The sequence below is a fragment of the Bacillus rossius genome, chromosome 8 (genome assembly GCF_032445375.1).
Source record: "Bacillus rossius redtenbacheri isolate Brsri chromosome 8, Brsri_v3, whole genome shotgun sequence".
In the NCBI taxonomy this organism is placed as follows: Eukaryota; Metazoa; Arthropoda; class Insecta; order Phasmatodea; family Bacillidae; genus Bacillus; species Bacillus rossius.
Genome location: NC_086336.1, coordinates 58982349 through 59003444, shown reverse-complemented (window position 1 = coordinate 59003444; position 21096 = coordinate 58982349). Strand labels below are relative to the sequence as shown.

General features: G+C 35.0%; 1 protein-coding gene across 2 annotated transcripts; it reads left to right on the top strand.

The window, feature by feature from the left end:
* Positions 1–3457: 3457 nt before the first annotated feature.
* On the top strand, positions 3458–19308 carry LOC134535035 (peroxisomal membrane protein 11C-like). 2 transcript variants are annotated; one of them, XM_063373867.1, is made up of 5 exons: positions 3458–3810; positions 8787–8965; positions 9524–9665; positions 10638–10706; positions 13706–13792. In XM_063373867.1, the coding sequence occupies exons 1-4, from the start codon at positions 3583–3585 to the stop codon at positions 10698–10700; spliced, it is 612 nt and encodes a 203-aa protein (XP_063229937.1). In that variant the 5' UTR covers positions 3458–3582; the 3' UTR covers positions 10701–10706; positions 13706–13792. The 2 variants fall into 2 exon arrangements, with proteins under 2 accessions (XP_063229937.1, XP_063229938.1); XM_063373868.1 differs by lacking the exon at positions 9524–9665 and having other exon boundaries at positions 3459–3810; positions 13706–19308.
* The last annotated feature ends 1788 nt before the right edge of the window (positions 19309–21096 follow it).

The following is a 21096-nucleotide window of genomic DNA, read 5'->3' as shown; positions in this document are numbered from 1 at the left end:
AAAATTCCCAGGCCGCTTTAAAGTGTCAGTGACAACAGTCTGTGGCGGGACAGTTAGCAGGGAGCGGAGGGACCCTTGTGATCCGGCCGGGCATGCGTGGCTGCGTGACATCAGGGCCCGTGTGGGGCCGCAGCCAGACCCGCTGAGGTACCTGGCATGTGTCATGGCCTTGCCTCCTAGCGCACATGTAACAATATGTGGACAAGATGAGACTGACTAGTTGGATCCAGTGTGACGTGTTAGAGTGTTGGGTCCATATTGAAACTTGTATTGGAGTGAACACTAATACCGTAGACATGAACTCACAGTGCATGTGTAAATTGTGCATTAAATATGTGTTCAATAAATCTGATCTTCCCGTGATGAAAGTAATCAATTAAAATTTATCATAGGTTAATGTAATTGTATGTGCCAGATATATCGCAATTCTTCAGAATTTTAATATGTAACATTAATAGTTTAACATATACACACAATAAAAAATTATTCATTATAATGAACTCGTAGCTTTGGTTATATTATAAATTTGTTTACCGTACTGTGAAAAAACACGAAACAAAAACCAAAATCAGGCTAAGACCCCTTCAGACATTACAATGCATATAAATACAACAAAATTATATTTATTGATATTACGGGGCTCTTGTATAAATAAAGAATCTAATTTAAATTATGTAATTTATCTGACATTATTAAATTAATTCAATCCATGCTCAATTCAAGGCGGTTTGAATTCTGATTTTACGTGTACGTTTCCATAATCTACAAAAATATATTGATTTAGCGATCATGAAAAATGACCTTACTTTAAACATGAGACATCATACAACATTTAAAAATGAAACATACTTAACATTAAATCTGAATTTTGTAATTTGATCATTTCGTAAATAATTCCGTGAAATATGATAGCACTTACAAAATTTTTATTTCTTAAAATGGATGCTCAAATGAAAAATATATATACTTGAAAACTACAAAAATTGTATTTTTGGTAATAATAACCTGGAAAACACCATTTGGTGGTTTTAATGTTGCTAACTTAAACTACCAACCATTTACAACATCATACAGCATTTGAAAATAAGTTAACCTAATCGCATCAACTGTTCAAAAGAGTGAACTATTGTTATAATACTTGAAATATTGCAATACTGTTTAGCAGTCAGCAAATAGAATGAGAGGAATTAAAAAATACAATTTTCAGAATTGTATTTAATTTTTTTTAGAAGGGAAACTATTCTTGAAAATTAGTATTTAATATTCACAAAAAATTAACAGTATTATATATATATATATATATATATATATATATATATATATAAAACTATTTAAAATCATTAAACATTGCGGGTACGTAACTACTTCACTCATACTGAGTAATTTAATTCATATTTGTTTCCGTAAAGGTTGTACACTCTTGTTTTCGACATTTAGTTTTACACAATAATATTCCTCTTTTATTTTGAATGCCAGTTGTACATTGTTTAATCATTTTTATTTTTATTTTAAAGTGGTTTTCTGAGGGGGAGGGGTAAAGGAGGTGGTTTTTTGCATGGGTAAGAAACTCTAATTTCCGAGACTAAAACCTAATAGTTATGGGCCCACCCGCTAGATAGTAGCTTTCATTATATATTTTTAACATAGCTACATTGATTGTGAGAAATAATGCATACACTATTATCAGACAAACAAAGCAATGAAAATTAATTCACTTTATTTTGGTAGACACATATTTTGTAGTGTGGCATACCTGAAATCCTGTATCTCCTACTAATTTATATAGTGCATGATTTTTTTATTACACAGGTTAAATTACTTTTGCTAAGCAATTAGATATCAAATATTTAAATTAACATTATAATTATTATACTTTGGATTTGAACCTCCCGCTCGAGTTGTTTTTTGCTAGTAGTTATGAGCTCATCCGAAAGGTAGCGCCACATGTTTTCAGTTCGCACTGAGAGTCGCACTTCTATATCTTCCTCATTGTTCTATGGTTTTCTGGAATATTGTATGCCTACCTAATGTAAAATAACCAATCCAACATACTGAGTTGTGTATTCATAAGTTATTATAATGTGACTCACTTTAACTGCAGTGTTAAAATATAATAATGAGTCATATAAGAAAATGTTTTTAAAAATATGATAGACTGGGTTTAGATCCCATGAACTTACAGTTTACTGCCACGCATAATACCGCAATGCTAAATACTCAAAAATGAGATATTGAAATATTTTTTAAAAAATTATATATTTCCAAAGTTTTACGATGTTTTTAAATTTGCTACATTTTTTCTTGGGTAACCGTTAAAGCCTATAAAAAAATTTTCCAGATTATTTTTGCTATAACAGATATTTATTTGGTACACCGATACGCTTGATTTGTTCTCCGGTGTTCATGTAAGGAATTTAAAATAGGTTAATGCCGCCACATGCAGATGACTTCGGTATCAAACCGTCTAATGAAATTCAACTTCGAAAACGACTTCGAGCAGTTAGCAACATCTGAATTGTTGCAACCAAACATTGGACACTTTTTTCCAGCCATAAAAAAAATTATAATTGCATAAAACTAGGGAAAAACACTTACATTCAAATTTGCCAAAATACCCTTATCGTAATTGGGTTGACGCGGTAGGATCAGGCACTACCACAAGAATGCGCTGCATAACGTGTCTTCCGTTTTTTTCGATGACTATCTTGCTTTGTCCAACTACAATATTTGACTTCACTATGCCGACTGAGAATAAAAGTTCTAATTGGGAATCCTTTTCACAGACGAGAGAGCTAAACTCCCGATCGTGCCTCTTCGGTTTTTTTTTTGTTCATGGTAAATAAATATGGCGTTGTTGATAAAATGATACTAATGGTTAATTAGGTTAGGTTAGCTACATTATAAATAAGCAGTGGCGTAGCCAGGGGGGGGGGGTTAGGGGTTCAAACCCCCTCCCTTAGCACAAAATCTTTAATTAATTTCTTATTCATCACTCAAACAAATTTCATATTAAAATTAATAAAAAAATTTACCATTACAATATTTAAATTTAAGAACCGAAAACTGCTAAAATAGCACTATTTTACACCTTAAAATCCAAATTTTCCCGGTGGAAGACCCCCGGACCCCCCGCTTTAATACGGGGGGGGGGGGGGAGGCATGCTTCTTAACACCCCCCATACACAAATCCTGGCTACGCCACTGTAAATAAGGAATACTTTAAAACATTGTGGACGGTTTATTTGGTTAGGATAGCTATATTAAAGATACAGAAAAAGAAAAGAGAGCATGAACTTTGGGGAACTTCGGGTGTGGCTCTCTCGTCTGTGAAATGATGGTTTCCTAAAGTAATTGGCCAGACCGTATGCCTGTGGTACGGAATGTTACCCGAACTGAGAATTTCTTGTACACGAAAGTACTTGTAGAAGTTGATCGTACTCGAATTGTGTGTGCTATGGCTGGCATCATTGGTGTGGTCTGTGGTGTCTAGTACTTTATTTACTCTATGGTGTCTGGTATGGTGTGTGTTTTGAGTTGTGAGTAATTAATTGTCTTCCGTTGTGGACTTTAAAGTTTGTAGGTATGAATATTTCAATTGGAAAATTGCTAGCTACTCATGGAGGCAGAGACAAGTTTGTGCGGACATTATGTTATGCGAGTCGATTCTGTGCAACAATAGTGCCCTCCAAGCAACTGGCGGATAGCTTAAATAGCATCGGTAAAGAAATGAGCGGCTGCAGGACAACACTTAGGTTATTTGATGATATACCAATGCTGAATCATGTATTGTCGTACGGCCTTGGGAAAGAGGTACGGTAAGTTGTGTTCTGTACTTTTGAATGCTTGATTTTTATGTCACTATTTTAAAAGCAATTTCAAAATATTTTGTAATGTAAATATTGAGTACAGGGGCGCATCAAAACAAAGTTAATAAAAAATTCGAAAAAAAAAAATATCTATATATTCTTACCGTCTTCATAATCGCTGTGTAAATATGCATTGTGATATCCAAATAGTTTAGCAGGAATGGCCATTTTAATGGTTAGGTACAATTCAATCACATTGGTTTACAGTTTGTATAAAATTTTATCTGTAATGTAAATATAGTTACATACATTTTTTTTGGTGCTTTAATAGTGTAGCCAAGATTGTTTTCCAAAAGACATATCACTGATCCTCTTGTTGCAGTTTACTTGATCCTTAGGAATATAGCACAATATTCACTTGAAATTGAAAACCAATTTGGGTGAAAAACGGTCTTGGCCCCTGGTCATAATGTACTGACATTAAAAATCTCTGACTCTTTGTAAACAGCCTCAGGGACATGTCTCATGGAAAACCGTCTCAGTTTCCTTACCTCTCTCTATATTCTATGGATGCTACTTAAGCATAATGAAAATTTACGTCACTACATTGCTATATTTACATTTGGAAAAGGTATAGCAGAAGAACAGACAGATAATGGAAAAATTCTAAATGTAGTTGAAGTATCCCACTCGAAGTGATAACTTTGTTTTTACAAGTTTACGTAACAAAGGTTAGCATAGTTTTTCAAATACCTGATATCATGTGGCACAAATACTCGGAGTTAGCATTATTGTTGCCAACTAGTTAACAACAGAAGACTTAGTTCATAGATCATATTTAGCAGTCCGACAAAATGGTAAATTCCTATACTGGATTCAGTATCACAGTTACATTTTATTAAATTACTGGGCTAAACATTAGGAACTAAAAATTAAAAAAACTTGCATTTAAAACAATATGAAAATATCTTCTTCCAAGAATTCATTATGACGGAAATCACATTCTTGTATGAACAGCTATTTTAAATTCTGCCGTAGCTAATGAAGTAATCGAAATATCACAATGACATTTCATACAGGGATTAGGAAGAACAGGGTTTGTATACCTCAATATCCTTGGAAAATCCTTAATTTGTCCTTAATTGAATAAGGGTTCATAAGTCCATACATTCTACTAAGAATCCTTGAAAACTCCGTAATAAAGACTTAGTGTACAAGTAATTGGTAAATACTGGTATTTTAATGTTCTTTGGTTTCCTACTTGACACTAACCATTGCAGTACAATTGGCTAATTTCGGGCCACATGATTAGATTTTATGTATAAAAATGTTTGAATTCGTTTTTTTGTTTTTTATATCTTACCTTTAAACTAAAAATGTGTTTTTTTACTCTCTTTTAACTTATAAAGTAAATGTTATTAGTGATCAAATTAAAGGTTAGGGTTACATATTTCAGATAGACACTATGTTGTGGTTGAATATATGTTCCAGAGATAATTCTGGACAATAGGGGCTTTTCTGTGAGGCTCAAACTAATTAACCCAATTAAGTTTTTTGCATTAACGATTTAACAATGTTCTTTCGTGAGGGATTTTATGATATCTAAATATATATAACTCAAAGGTGACTGACTGACATAGTGATCTATCAACGCACAGCCCAAACCACTGGACGGATCGGGCTGAAATTTGGCATGCAGGTAGATGTTATGACGTAGGCATCCGCTAAGAACGGATTCTGCGGAAATTCGATCCCAAGGGGAGTTTCGTGGGCGTAATATATCAAAGTTTCCAGTTTTTGGTAGGAAATCACCATAGCAACAGCTGTTGCTTTGTTGATGCTTCATTTGTCTCTATGGCAACGACTATTTCATTGTTAGTGCAGTCCTCATCACCATTGAAATTTTGCGGGTACTTTAAATATCAAAAATTGCCCTTTTTTTTAAGTAGGTGTGTGTGTGTGTGTGTGTGTGTGTATACACACATACACATACATATATATTACAGACTTGAAACTTAACAGTAATGTTCCTTATGTTACGCAGGATGACATTTTCCGAAAATTAGTTCCCATGGGTGGTTAAAACCAGGCAACAGTGGGTACTTTGTCTGTATGAGAACAGGATTTTGCATTGTTCATGCCTTCTGCGTGAAACTTATGCCACAAATGAACCAAAATAATGCATAATTTATTGCATTCACTTAAATAAACGAGAAATTTAAAAAAAATTAGAGAATCTTTTATGAATGTAAATCAAGTTTGTTTTTCTATGGATACTTTGAAACATTTAATAATGGCACCCCTTTGCCTTTTGTGGAAATATAAATAAAATTGAATGACAATCTCTCTTTATTATTACCTGTAGTCTATAGTTGTAGGCATGGTCTTGGAAATTTCAGTTTTTTTTTTAAATTCTAGGAAAAGGGAAGTTAAAAAAAATTCTTTGAGAGTGCGATGGCATGAAAGAAGTCAAAGAATTATATTCTGTCTGCACTGTTAAAACTTGTAAGACAGGTTTGTGGAGAGCAGCGCACGCTGACACCGGCAGACAGTGTTCCGTTACCCGGCAGTGGGTTCGTCAAGGCTCGCCAGAAGGTCGGGCGCGGACCGGTCGTCCTTGACTGCGACATTCCAGCGAGGCCACGCCTCTGTGTGGCGTCCTGGGGCGTGCCACACTCTTGAGCGGGCGGCCACTTTTACGTTTGATTTCTTTTAAAAAAAAACCAAGCTCTTTAAGAATTCTATCATTTCTCATGCATTTTTATTGTTATGTTTATAGTTAGTTTTCTGTGCAGACCTAATATTAAAAAAAAAACTATAAACAGAAAGGTTTACTACCTATAGTCTATAAATGTAGGTATGGTTTCTGAAATTTCAGTTTTGTTTTAAATTCTAGGAAAACAGAAGTTAAAAAAAATTTCTTTTCCTCATGCTTTTTCTTCACAGTAATTAATAATTTGTTGGGCAGACTACTAGGCGTCTGCAAATACTGTCTTTTTCATTTGAATCAAATTTTGAATATAATATTACAATATTCACATATATAGAATATTTTACGACTCTAATTTTAAAATTTTTACATTTCACAGACGTACAAGAAATATTGATCCAAAAAACAGTATAATTAAAATGAGAGGATTATGCAAGGAACCATAATAAAGAGATGTAAAATAAAGGAAATAAAAAAAACTGGCAATGCATTTTCTTAAATCATACATTTTAAGTTTAAAAGTTGTTTCGTTCATCTGATGTTATGCCTAAAATAGACTATTATTAATAATTTTAAATCATAGTACCAATTATTTGTTAAATATAAACACCTTATATAAATGTTGCAGAAAACAAATATAAATTTCTCAATAAATCATCTTAGCATCATACATGTTAAAAAAATTTCAATAATTTCTTTTAGTTAATGAGTCCCACTTGGTCTAGGCATATTCATTGGTAACAAGTATTTAAAAAAAATATATCAAATTTTCAAATATCAAATTATTCAGAATATCAAATATTTATCAAATGCTCTTTATTTCCTACATTAAGAAATCAAACATTCAATTAAACTCACCATCATAAAATCAATATTGTCGTTTAGGAATATTAAACAAGCAAATCCCATATTATGACATGGCGTTGCTCATTATAACACAGGCACATGATGTATGTTAAGATGCTGTAAGGAACTTGCAACAATATCAAAAATACCATTTGACCAAGTTACTTAACCTTAATGAAATTAACTGCGACTTGCTAGGTTTTCTGTAGGCCACCTGGTTCATTAATCAGATTCCTCGTCTCCGATGATCGGGCAGGTACGGAGCCAGGGGGAGCCCCTGGGGTCCGGATCCCTCCCTTCCAGGATTTAAAAGGAAATCAAAAAAACAGAAGCGTAGACAGAATTTAAAAAAAAAAATATAGCAACTTAGCTCTATCAGTTTACAGAGAGATTTATTTTTGAGGTATTATTGATATCCTTAGTGGTCTGTAATAATGTGTGTCCTCCTCATTATAGCCTGACATACCTCACTCGCACAAAAACAGCAGAAATTGTGTTCCCAAGCAGTCCATATTTAATGCTGGTTTGCACATGTTTCACTGTAAGCATGTTGCTCATACAAACTTGATGTGTGTTTTATTTATTTAATAACTTTATTGTACACTGCCCATATTTGGGCCTACATGCATGCAATAAGCATAAAACTTTAAAATACTATACAGAAAGTTTTCCGTAAGACATAGTATTGACTTCAAACCTATTTACCAGGTACGCAGGCATGCCCCCTCAGTGTGGGGCTTCTTAGTTCGAGGGAGGCATGGGCCCCCCTGGGATCTACGCCCATGCCCAAAATTATCGCAAGTGGAAAGTGTGGTGGATATTGCTGGAAGCTGTTTTCCCTCGATTTTCCTTTAATCAATGATTCATTCACATTCCACCACGCTCTCGTAGTCTTCAATAACCTCAGTGGCGAGACGTTGAGGCCTAAGCCACATGCTAGGTCTGCAGTGTTCTCATGGTGTGCCTGTGTCAACTTGTTTTTTTTTTTTTTTATAATTGATTTTCCCACAGGATTTTCTGTCAAGCTACATGTTATAATGGTATGTTAAAATTAATTATTTCCTGCTCTATGGTAGTTGGGACATTTTAATTGCTTTGTAAGAAATATTGCAAAGGACTCTGCTTAAGCAAAGAGTAATTACTACAGAAATGCTGTGTAACACATTCCAACAAATACAAATGCTCAAATTTGTTTTTAAGTGTTATCTTGTAGTTGAGAAGACAATAAAATAGAAGAAAACTTGACCTAGTGTATTGTCTATTGGAACAGGCTTAAGACAGACCGTGAATGTTGGGCTGTTGTTCAGTTCAGCCGGGGTAAACCAAAGTGTTCTTAAGGATTGTCGGTGCAGGCGTTATCGACAAACTGTCTGCGCCGCGACGTCTCGTGTACGTCCCACGAGAACCGGGCGCTCTCTGCACAGGACGAAGACTTGGTGGTGAGGATACTGACCGTGGTCGGGAACGCGGTGGACGTGGTGTACTATCCGTTTGAGCACGCGGCGTGGGCGGCCGACCACAGGCTCCTGTCCCTGGACAGTCGGCCCCTCTGGACCGCCACGTCCTTCTGCTGGGCCATTTCCATGTACCTGGACCTCCTCAAGTAAGTGCTGGGCTTCGTGCCTTTAGTGACCTCGCTGTTCACGGGAAACGTGGATCACAAGCGTGTGGTAAATGCTTGAACTGCGCGCAAGGCTGCATCTGTCACCTCCGAAGGTCACTTGGAAACAGAGCCTTCAATGTCGCGATAATGGAATGCATAGGGGTTGAAAACTGGAGTTGAGATTCTCCATTATCATTCCGTCCCAGATTGGTAGGTTATTCTGCTTGAGATCAGGTCTCACACTCCATGTTTATTTTTTCCCTTCATTACTGTTCAAAGGGTAATTCTAAAATTTAAACACGATACTTGCTTTGGTTTCGTCACAAATATTTTCAACTATATTCACTCATCATAGGTGTATAAATATTTGTGCAAATGATTATAGTTACAAAGACTTGTGCACCTTTTTACACCATGATATGACACTAAGTGAACATCTGTTGACAATACTTGTGGCAGAACATCAGTTGCACGAGAGGTATTGGCTTTTGTTTTACTCAAAGTCTCTTTTTTTGACCTTTTAACTCTTGGGATGCCCTTGTGTGTTTCACGTGCCAGAAACAGTGTGACGGACGGCCGTTGTACTCGTGGGGCAAGATGCCCTCAGGTCAAGCCCTCAATGCTCTTCCTTTCGAGGAAGAGTCGGAGGGCACGTCATCTGCTGGTTGTTTCGGCGCGATCATCTACTTCTGTGATCTGTGTAATGTTCAGTGTATTGTGATTTTTAGGATAATGAATAACGTTACAAATGACTGTGATAGTCGTATTTTTATATCTCATGATATTTTCAATAAAGTAATTTTTGTTAACATGTATTTATTTATTTACTACAGGTTATGTTGAGTACATTCGTATTGATGATCTTACGTTAAAACAAATACAACATTATTTGATCATTAGCATGATTGTTCATATTAATAAACCATTATTTACATTGTCACAAATATTTCTAATTATATAAAATGCAATTTCAATATTTGGTGGGTAATGTATAGCTAGAAATGTTCCTGTAATGATTTGAATAATTAAACATAATCCGAGTAGGGATCCAAAATTTCATCACAATAAAATATTAATAGGTATAGGTAGATCCATTAATGAATTATTTATGATTTTTATAATTGGGTAATGTTTTCAAATTGCTTTATTCATTAATTATTCGTAATGGTCCTTTATTAGATGATGTGATTTTGAATACAGTAATTATTGTAAAGAATAAATATGATGCTGTTATAATTAATGAAATATTTATTAGCTAATTGTATATTTTTGTTAATATTCTATTGTGTTTTTGCCTGATATTAGGTATTGCCTAAGTAGTTTCACTTTTCGACAAATATTTCTTCACAATTGTATTTTTCAAGACATCTGCTTTTGTGCCATGTAAAAAACCAAATTAACCTCAAGTCGTTTTCTTTGCCTATGTGAGAGCTAACAACTCTTTTTTGTCCTAGGTTCATGTGCTCCTAACTTGTACAATTCCTAGGGAGCAAAAGTCAGCGAGTAAAACAAATGTATCGAGTTTAATTTTAGAATTAGCATTTGAATAAAAGTAGTGACGAAAAAATCCACATGGTGTGTAAGACTAAGCTTTAAGTGAAAGACATCTTCGTGCTCTTGTTCGGACAAAGGGTATTGAAGATTAGTTATTCACGTAACATGGTTGTTTCAGGTACTTGCGACACATGGCGATCATTCGTCGCCACAAGTCCCGTGTCTCGAGAGCCGATTGTGACACGAGGTTAGTATTGAGGTGTATTAGCAATACAGAAGTTTCCTGGGGTTGATCAAAGTTTGTGCTAAGTAGCTCCAAAAAAATCACCTTTCAGTCACACGTTGTCATTTCCTGAGATATCATTTCCATTTGCGTTTTTATACATATTAATTAATGAACAAATGACTAATGATTATGCTACCTTTGCACGGTCAAGATATCGCAGCCATTAAATTAAATATGAAAATAATTATTTCTCAATACATACTTCAACAAAATAGTCACAGTAAAATAATTTGAAATAAGTATGTCTAAAACGACTACTCAGAAAAATGAAAATAAATTGGCAAATTTTTATGTGGTTGAAAAATGTGCAGTGTCATTAATGTAAGAAGTGTTACTTACAAGAGATGCAACATCAAACAAAATTAGTCATTTTTGGCATATTTACGTCCATACGTTCGGTATGGTACAAATTTTATGCTAAATAAATTACATTTATCAACTTTACTGTGATAAAAGAAATAATGTTTGTTTATGAGGTAATTTTTGTGTTGGTTGATATTATGATTTTAGTTGAATTTCGGAGTTATACTTCATATATTTCAGCTTTATTGCAATTGATAGAGACAAGATTTTATGTTTGTATTTATAGACCAATTTCGTTTTTAAAAGAGGAGATTTTGGCATTATTGCTTTTATTTTTTTGTGAACTCTGTTTATTCATAATGATAGCTCATTTTCCAACAAATACGATGCTGAAATGTTAAATGACACTAACTTTACCTAAACAGTGTCATTTTGACTGGTACATGATGCACTTTCTCAATATAATAATTTATTTCAAGAATGTTCAACTACTGGGAACCATAAAAATAAATCAGAAAGTATATATGTGTTTGGAAACTGTATCAAAGTTGTAATATAAAAAATAATTAGCTATGAACAACAGTTGCAATATAAAAAAAGGCAAACTTTTTTTCCAGTCTAATCAGTACATACATTTTGGTATGAACTCCATGCTAAATAATTTACGTTCATTGAATTTAATGTATTAAAAGTAGGGGTGTGCGGGATCCCGACGCTTCGGGAAAAAAGTCGGGAAAATAGGCTTCCCAAAATGCCGGGCGGGAATTTTATTACTCCCAAATTTTTTCGGGAAATTGTTTAAAAATTTACAAATGTTTACTAATCATGTGAAAATGTTTTCTATCAATTCAAACTGTTTTTACAACAATATTTTTTTATGGATTCGTACATTTTTGAAGGGTTTCCGTACTATTTAAACGCAAAACATCTTTTAAACGTATGCCGATCGTAGCGACAGCTGTGGTGTGCAGTGAATTATGATAATCGTTTACACATATCTAATTGGAATATAAAAAACGTACATGGAGTACCTTAAATATTGTATGCGTTCATAAATATATTTCTTCAAGGGTACAAATTTGCAAGATACGTGAATATCAGTTATATAACGTTATTGCCGTCATCATCGAATACTTAACCTAAAACCACTGTGTGTCAGACACAAACAAAACACATGCACAATCCAACCTTTTTGCCAAAGATATAAGAAATACTAGACTTGCGTTACATAACGAAGCGTAACTGTTCTCGTTACTTGATAGCAGTGGCGATGTAGAGAACTGTATTGGCACTTTGAAAAATATGAAATCACGTCATTTTACACCACTGCTCACGAGTATCTAAACATCTATGATTTTGCTTTGGGAGAAAAAAAACAGTTGTTTACTGTTTAGTTTGGCGGGCTTTGTCGGCTGACGTTACGTTATTAAGGCTTGTGCAAAGTATCTGTTCCTATTTTTGATGCCGTTGTATATTAAAACAAACTAGCAGCCTTCAAATAATGGAGGTCGCAACCGATCAGCCTGTTACTTGTAAACCTAAAGGTGTTAGGAAGTATTTTGAACGTCTGACAGACAGTAAATCCCTGGCAAAGTGTGTCTCGTGTGGAAAATTCTTGAGATGCGAGCATGGTAGCATGTCTGGATTACTAAGACATCTCAATAAACATCCCTCTATAAAAAAAGAATTTGTGGATTCTAAAAAATATGAAGTCGCCGCTGAAAAAAGAAATAGCAGCAAAAAACAACTAACTTTGCAAGAAACTTTTAAATGGCCATCTTTTTTTTTTTTTTTAATTTTTCCCGATCCCGTCCCGTTTCCCGCTGGAATAATTTATTTTTCCCGAAAATTTCCCGCGGTACAAAAACCTATTCCCGCACACCCCTAATTAAAAGATTACATCTTTGTGATCTGAATTGAGTTTTGATTGGATATGCTGATTTTTGGTTTGCATTTCAGTGCTTTATGATGTGCATTTTTTTGGCATTAGATGGTGTATTTCGGCGTTATTTCTGCTTTATCGCACCGTATAGTCTTATCCCTACGTGTCATACCTGTTCTAAGAAATGCGTCTGCCCATATTGATGACTGGTGTCTTAATGGGTGTTGGGTAGTGGGAGAGAGAGACTTTATTTTATTGACGTGACGTCTAATAAATCAATGAACGCCAGCTGCACGCACGAAAAAGTGTCCCGTTACGCACATTGTTCCGTTACGCTGAGTCCCACTACGCACATTGTTCCGTTACGCTATGTCCCGTTACGCTCATTGTACGCTTGCGCCGCATCTATCGCTCTTCCACTCAATTGGCCTATGCGTCCAAGGAGAAGAAAGATAGCGGCAGCACCCAACTTACATTTACACGTGAACTGTTTCGTCGACTGTTTGTGAAGTGAAAAGTTAATGTGGTTTTCATTGCTTATTACAACAACAATTTCGGCAATAAAGGTTAATTATTCTTGCATTTTAAAAATCTGATCACTAGTATAATTTCAAGTATTTATTCTTTTATTATTAAATCATTTCATCAATGTTTTGATATGACGTCACGTTAAACTATCGTCAGTAAACTGACTTTACAGACAACCAATTTTTTAAGTATGAAACGGTGAGTTGTGATGAAGGTGTGTGAGTGTGTGTGTGTTTGTGTGTGGCAGGGCGGCCCTGACGACGCTGATGGCCCAGCAGCGCAGGGAGCAGCTGGCCATGTGCCGCTGCGTGCTGGACCTGATCCACGCCGTGCACACCCTCCCCGAGGGCGTGCTGTGGTCGGGCAAGCTCAGCCCGCGCCTCGTGGCGCTCGTCGGCACCCTGTCCTCGCTGCTCGGCCTCTACATGATCCTGCCGAGCCGGGACAAGGTGGCGTGAGGGCGCCTTCCAGCCGGTGCAGGTCTGTTTTTTCACGAGTATTGGCTACATGGCTTGCAGCACAAACATTGTCCAACCTTTTGTGGTGTTGATCGTCACAGGCATCTCTAGCCTGTGTGCAAACCTGGCGGCCCCATACGCGCACAGTTCGGACTGTCAGTTCATGACCATCAGTTCCTACGTGACAATGTTTTTTTTTCTTTTCACCCGATGTGAACTGAACACTTCTTGTTCCATCCTGACAGGTGGCATGCGCCTGCCGGCCAAACTGTGGGGATTCCCACTGTCCTAGCAGTCCCGACGATCTGCTGGCCGGCAACCGCGTGATTGTCGGTTTTGCCTGACAGGTCAGGTCAGCCCATACACGCTCAGTTTATCTCTCAGTTCATCTGATTCCTGATCGGAAGAAAAAAACTGGAACGATTAACTGAACCAAGGTGCAGCCACGCCTCATTTTTTTCGTCCAGGTGCTTCAGTTGTGTCAGTTACCGTGTTGAACATCAAAAATGTGCGGTATGGACGAAAAGAGAAAATTTATCATTTTGCCTTTTGGTAGAGAGTCGAACAACTTTCTTCAGGCTTCTCTACTAAAAACAACAGTTCGTTAAAGTAAAAGAGTGATGGTATGTATTCAGAATCGGCTCCCTATTTTTTTAATTCTTTTTGAAAGCACGAAATAATGTTGCTAATCTTTTTCGAAACGGATTCAAGAGTTGTCTTAGGTTAAATTGTTTTCATCTTCTCGATGAGAAGATTGTATGCTGCAGCATTTTTATTTTATTGCTGTAGTCAGGATTTTATAATTCTTATTCGTGGCCATTGCTACAGACATTTTCAATTAAACAAGCAATAAAAACTTAACAAAGAATGTATGGAAAAAAAAAGGACTGTCTGTTTATTGGTTGGAATTGACATCTTGGAGCTCAGTCCAAAGAACAGGATGGCTGGACATAAAAACCTAGGCAGTAGCTTCAGTTATTGTACAGATGATGTCACACAGATAAACTGGGCGTGATATGGGCCCCTTTAGGTCTACGTTCTTATAGACTGGAAGTCCAAAATTCTTGTAATGATTTTATTGAATGATCAATAGATACAAAGTAGTTCGCAGATGTTAGGTTTGATATATTGGCACTGTAAGAAAGTGCATTTGCATTGTTTGTGCTCTAAGCCAGCGGTTCCCAAAATGGTGTTCCGCGGAACCCTGGGATTCCGTGAGTCGGGACAAAAGTTGCATAAAGCAGACACAATTATTGTCAAATAACTTTCTCTGAAGGAGTTGGGGTCCCGCCAAAATAAAAGTCGATCATAGGGTTCCCTGGCCGGAAAAAATTGGGAACCGTTTTTCTAATTTGTCAATTTTACTCAATATTTTAACTTACAAACTAATGTATTTTTTTTAATGACATACTTTGCTTTGGTATTGAAGTTTTGAGCTGTCTTCACCTGTTAGGCAGACAATCCACAGTCCTGTATTTTGCAGACTTCTACTGAAAAATGTGCTCTTGATTTCCTGCATGTTGATTATCTGAAAGCTTTTGTTCGTTCCGTCAAGACACGAGTCTTCCACCAGTTGTATTCTTTGGTTGTTTGTTCACTAAAGTTATTATTTTCCTGAATTAGCACTAGTTTAATGTAATACTACAGATAAAATTTAATTGTTTTACTGTTGAAATTCTTTCTAATTATGAATATGTTCAAAATGTTTTACAATACAGTGGATTATCTCTTAATAAGCCTCTGTTCAGTTGAGTGCTAGTTAGGTGCTGGCGAGCGATTTAAAGGGCAGTATCATAGCTGTCTCGCTCGCCTCTGTGTCCGAGACAGCCGGCAACCGGCTCATGTAACCCACATGAGATAAAACTTTGTTCGTCATTTACCTTCCAACCAGTTATGTACTTTGATGGGCTGCAAGGTTCCCCCCCCCCCCCCCCCCCCCCCCCCCCCCCTCAAGCTTTGCCAGCCATTCTTTACCAACCTGTTTTTTCATTTGACCTGTAACTTTTTGCAGACAAAACTGTATGTAGTTCGTAATTTATTTTTAAAAATATAAATTTTTTGTTCTCAATATCAAATGTAAGAAAAATGTAGTAACTTAAACCTCATTAATAATGTTGCTGTCCATCATAAGTGTGTATTATCTATAATTACCTAATTTAATAAACAGATTCACATAAACAAGCTTTTCAAAATAATAAATTTAATGTTTTTACTTTAGTAGCTCACACAAGTTACAAAATTTATAACCTAATAAGACCACAAGGAAAAAAAAATTGTTTTTAAATTGAATAATCCAACTTAATGTTATGTGCCTAATGACAAATAGTAGGTACTGATAAAAATATGAACTAGTGGTATTGTTACACCAAGTAAAATGGTAATTAATAAGTGTAACAAGTGGTGTTATTGATCAGGTAATATGCGTTATTAATATTTAGTATCCACTTGGTCTGCATTTTATTACGACCTTAGTCATAAAATAATGACATTGTTTGAATTTTGGAAATTAAATTTTTTGGCACTTTTATTAAGTGTAGTTAAAATTGTTTTATTTTATGACTTGCATTTTGGTGTTATTCTGGTTTTATCACAATCCTCCAAAAATCTTGGTCCCTATTTAGTTCATATTCAAGGTAGCATATTTTTCCAGTGTATTAGTACATGTTAACCATGTTTGATAATGCATTGTTCTGTCATTAAAACTTTTTCTGTGTATTTATTCACACAAATTCTGTTAGCCTTAGTTCAGGATCACTGCGCAACTGTTTTCTTACAGTTATCTTGTTTAAGTAGTGAGCACTCTTGTAAGAGTTCTGTTTACAAATTTCCTTGGAAGCAACGTTGTTCAAGTTGAGAAGATAGAATATTAAAATATTTGATGAAAGAGTCTGCCCTGGAGACTTAAGTTGATTATGTAATGAGCATACTGTATTATGTATGTGGATTGTGATTATAACCGATCATGCTGAGAAATTTCAGTTAGTTGAGAATGATTTTTCAACTTGCACGGATAGGTATGTTCTTGTATGTATATATGATTGAGTACAAATTTATGTTTCATAGAATAAAACTTGTAATTTGATAAGAGCAAAGAAATACACATCAAAAATATTTGAAATGGCATATTTTACAGTAGCAGTTAACATGTAATTTTAATTTCAGATTGTGCATAAGTTAGACAATATGATTTAAATGTGGTATGAAGCAAATATTTTTATAGGTTTTTTTTTTGCCAGTGGTTTTGGGATTTATTTTTGGATCAAGTTGATTAATATGGTTGTGGATGTTGAATTATTTTTATCTTTGTATGCTATTAATATAGGTTGTGCAATTTCAAGATAAAATCTTTTCCTGTAGTTTTTAATATTTAAGTTTTGACCAAAAATATTACAAAGTAGTTTTCAGTTTCTTAGCAACAACTTGATGCCATTTTTAATATTTTATGAATATACAATAATGTTTTTACATGCAATATATGAAAGTACTGAACACAGACATTCATGAACATGAATTTAAATAATAATATAGGTATAATAGTCATCATCTTTGGAAAGGTACAATGTATTCCAATATTTTCCCAAATTATCTTCAAACAAAAATACTGATGAAATGGATGTAGCAAATGTATATTGGAAATGAATTGCTTTGTGACTTTTCAATCAGTTTTCAGGAGAAATTGGAATGCCTTTAATATTCAGTAGAACCCTTTGCCACAATGACCATAAACTTTTGTGCAAAGGTTCAAACAGGAAGGGGAAAAAAAACCCAAGACATTTGATCATGGTATTCCAAGCATTGTTTCAATGTGCTAGATGACTGAATTTAATGTGTTGAGTATGTTGTGATGTACTCTGATTTATATTAGTTCCTAAATAAGATGTTTATTATTATGTTTTTGTGATGTTGACTGGTCTTCAGACACCTGTAAAAATTTTTTTTGTAATGCTGTGCAAATAGAACATTATAAAGCCTAGTACACACTTTCTTTGTGAGCCCAAAAAAAAAATCTGTATTCGAACTTTACCTAGTACTCTAGAAAAGACAAGCAGTACTACTGTGTGCTGCTTATTGCCAATGGGAACAATAATTTTTTGATTAAAATCTAATACAGTACAACCCGGTTATAACATTCCCGTTTTTAACATTTTCCCGCCTATAACACCATAATTTCATGGTCCCGTCATTTCTCCATTTATCACAATGCTTTAATTTCCCGCCTGTAACAATATTAAAATTTCTACATTCCCGCCTTTAACGTTCAAATTTGCTTTGATAACTGCCACAATTTGCAGTATCCCTTCCTTCAAAGTCATAATTTAGAGCGAAACCATAGCTAGAAAATACAGCACGCATATACAAACATCAGATGTTTACATTTGAGTAGTTCACCATAGACGTGGTACACACGCACTCCACAACTTGCACCGGATCGACTATCAATATGGCGTCCTGTTCGCGCTTGTTAGCCTATGACTTGTTCCTTTATACTTATGATGCGCATTTTGTGCACTGATACATGGTCGGAAACAGTGCTACTGTAGTCTATGGTGCTGGTTTTTGTTTCAAAGGTTTAACACCTTGAGATGGTTAACTGTTCTTTGGATATATTCACGGCTTTTGTTTGTGGTTAACCTTTGCCGTAATTATTTTTTAATTATTGTAGTCACGGTCGTATTTAATTAAAATACGCTGTATTGAAATTTTATTCAGGTTTTTGTACGGCTATGATGGCCGATAAATATAAGCGAAAATATATTCTGTAGCTGAAAAAATTCAGTTTATTAACCAAGTGGACAGGAACCCCAACAAAACGCGTGTTGTGATTGCAAAAGAGTTGAATATTTCTGTTTCGACTCTGAACTGTATCGTACAAAACATTTTTTTTTCTTTAGCATATTATTAGGTATTATCTATAAATAAAATTAACCAATTTTCCACTCTATTGCTGTACTTAGTGTATTACTCCTGTATTTTGTGTTGTTTTACCTATACTTTTTAATTTAATCAATCCACGCGTAATTTTTACAAAGTGAAGATGATTTCCTGCTTATAACATTTTTTTATGTTGGTCCCTTGGAGAATGTTATAACAGGGTTGTACTGTACATTTATTAATTTAAGTTATGAATGGTCTTAAGTAAGCATGGAGGAACAATCATAATTTCTTTAACTATGCAATGAATAATTTACTGTCTACATTGTACTTGCATAAGAAAGATACTGGTAAAATAAAAACCATCCATGCTAGCATGCTTGATGGCCGTTCACAAGACTCAAGGTGTGTGCTGGGCTTAGACTGTGAAGTTTAGCTAAATGATAAAGAATATTTTTATATAGTAGATACTAAGATGTTAACCTTTTTTTGTTGAAGAATAAAGTGTTTTATTTACCTAGCTTTTTTTTTTAATTTTTTGCAATATAAATGAACTTTGCATTAGCCGCAGTCAGAACCTTCAGCCTATACTAATATTTAAATGTAATTAGTATATTGTTATCATTTGTTTATTTTTGAAGTACAGATTCAACTGTATTGCATAAAAGTTACGTTTTAATACAATACGGTTGATTCTGTACTTCAAAAATAAACAAATGATAACAATATACTAATTATATTTAAATATTGGTATTGGCTGAAGGTTCTGAATGCGGCTAATGCAAAGATCATTTATAATGCACATATTGGTTCTAAACCTTGATATGCTATAGGACAACCGTAGTTCACAACTTTGTTAATCTGAGTCATGTGGGAGGACACACAATCAAAAAATAACGGAACTAGCTGGTGTAGTCGGGAGTAAATATTCTTATCTTCTCTCTAGACCTCTAGGTGTTAGGCAGCTAGGCTGGAAATGGGAGAGCTCTACTGATACTGCAAACTACAGCGATGACGATGCTATCAGGAACTGTAGCGAAGATCGGCATCCCTCTGGTCCCACGAAACGTCGTAAAAGTTCATTGTAGGAAGCGTCTCACTTAGATGTCAAAACTTCTTATTAACAGACATGCTGTCAGAAAATACTATTCACAAACTTTCAGAAGACGAATCTATTCAATTAGCTTGTGCACGACGGTTATCTTCTGTTCCTCGAGTGGGCAACTAAGGAATTGGCCAATCCCTGCTCGAGCAACGTCGTCCCCCCTCCTCCAATTAACAACGCTGTTGAATCTGGTTGCTAACAGCAACCAACGAGCTGTAAAGCTTTTCCAGTCCTTCCTCAGTGGTGAGATAGTTGAAAGTGAAATCAATAAGGAATCAAATCAACACGTGTGTGTGCAACGCTATGGCAAAATGAATAAAACTCCAAGGAATAATTACTTCAGAAGACCCTGAAATTAGCTTTGATGTAATTTTGTCTTATATAACGGTCAAAATTGGTTGTCCTCCTAACATACGAATCACAAAATGATGCAAATTAGTTAAGAACAATAATATATAATAAAACAAAAAATGTAAACAATCTGTTTGGTTACACCACGCAGTTACCTTCCTTTTACAAAGCCAAAACAAAGGGAGAAAACCCCGTGGGCCAACCAACTAATCACAACACAAAACCCAGTACCTGACCAAATAGGGAAAAATACTGGGAAGACACCTCACACCATCTCAAGATTACAGAAAGTTCCAGTCTATTGCTGCACAGTCATGCATCCACGTGCTGGGTTTTTCCATAAACGCACTAACTTGAGGCGTGAAAAATAACTTGTCGGAGACAGTGTGTCACACCTGTATCTTCCTTTCTTTAAAACCTTCTAGAATGTCTTAAAATTTGAAAAAACACAATTAATACACATGATAATCTTAAGTAATTCAGTAAATTACAATGAAACAAATAAAATATACTACATTCAGCTTTACATAAAACCTGACACAAATAAATAATAATCACTATTAAAACACTTGTAATGTCTATGCATACTACAAGAAACATTCAAAAAAACATAAATCTCAATGTTTACAATATTCCTGCCCCCTACTACCAATAACTGTGTGACAGTGTACTCAAGTTTATTAAAGTTGAAATTAGATAAATATTTCCTTAACTTTTTACTAAATTACTGAAATTATTGCTTGTGCCATATTATTATTACTAATTAATAAAAAAAAATCTATAGTGATTTCTGATAGCTCTGATGTTCAAGTTCAGAATGTTACAATAAAATTACCAAGATGATACAAACAA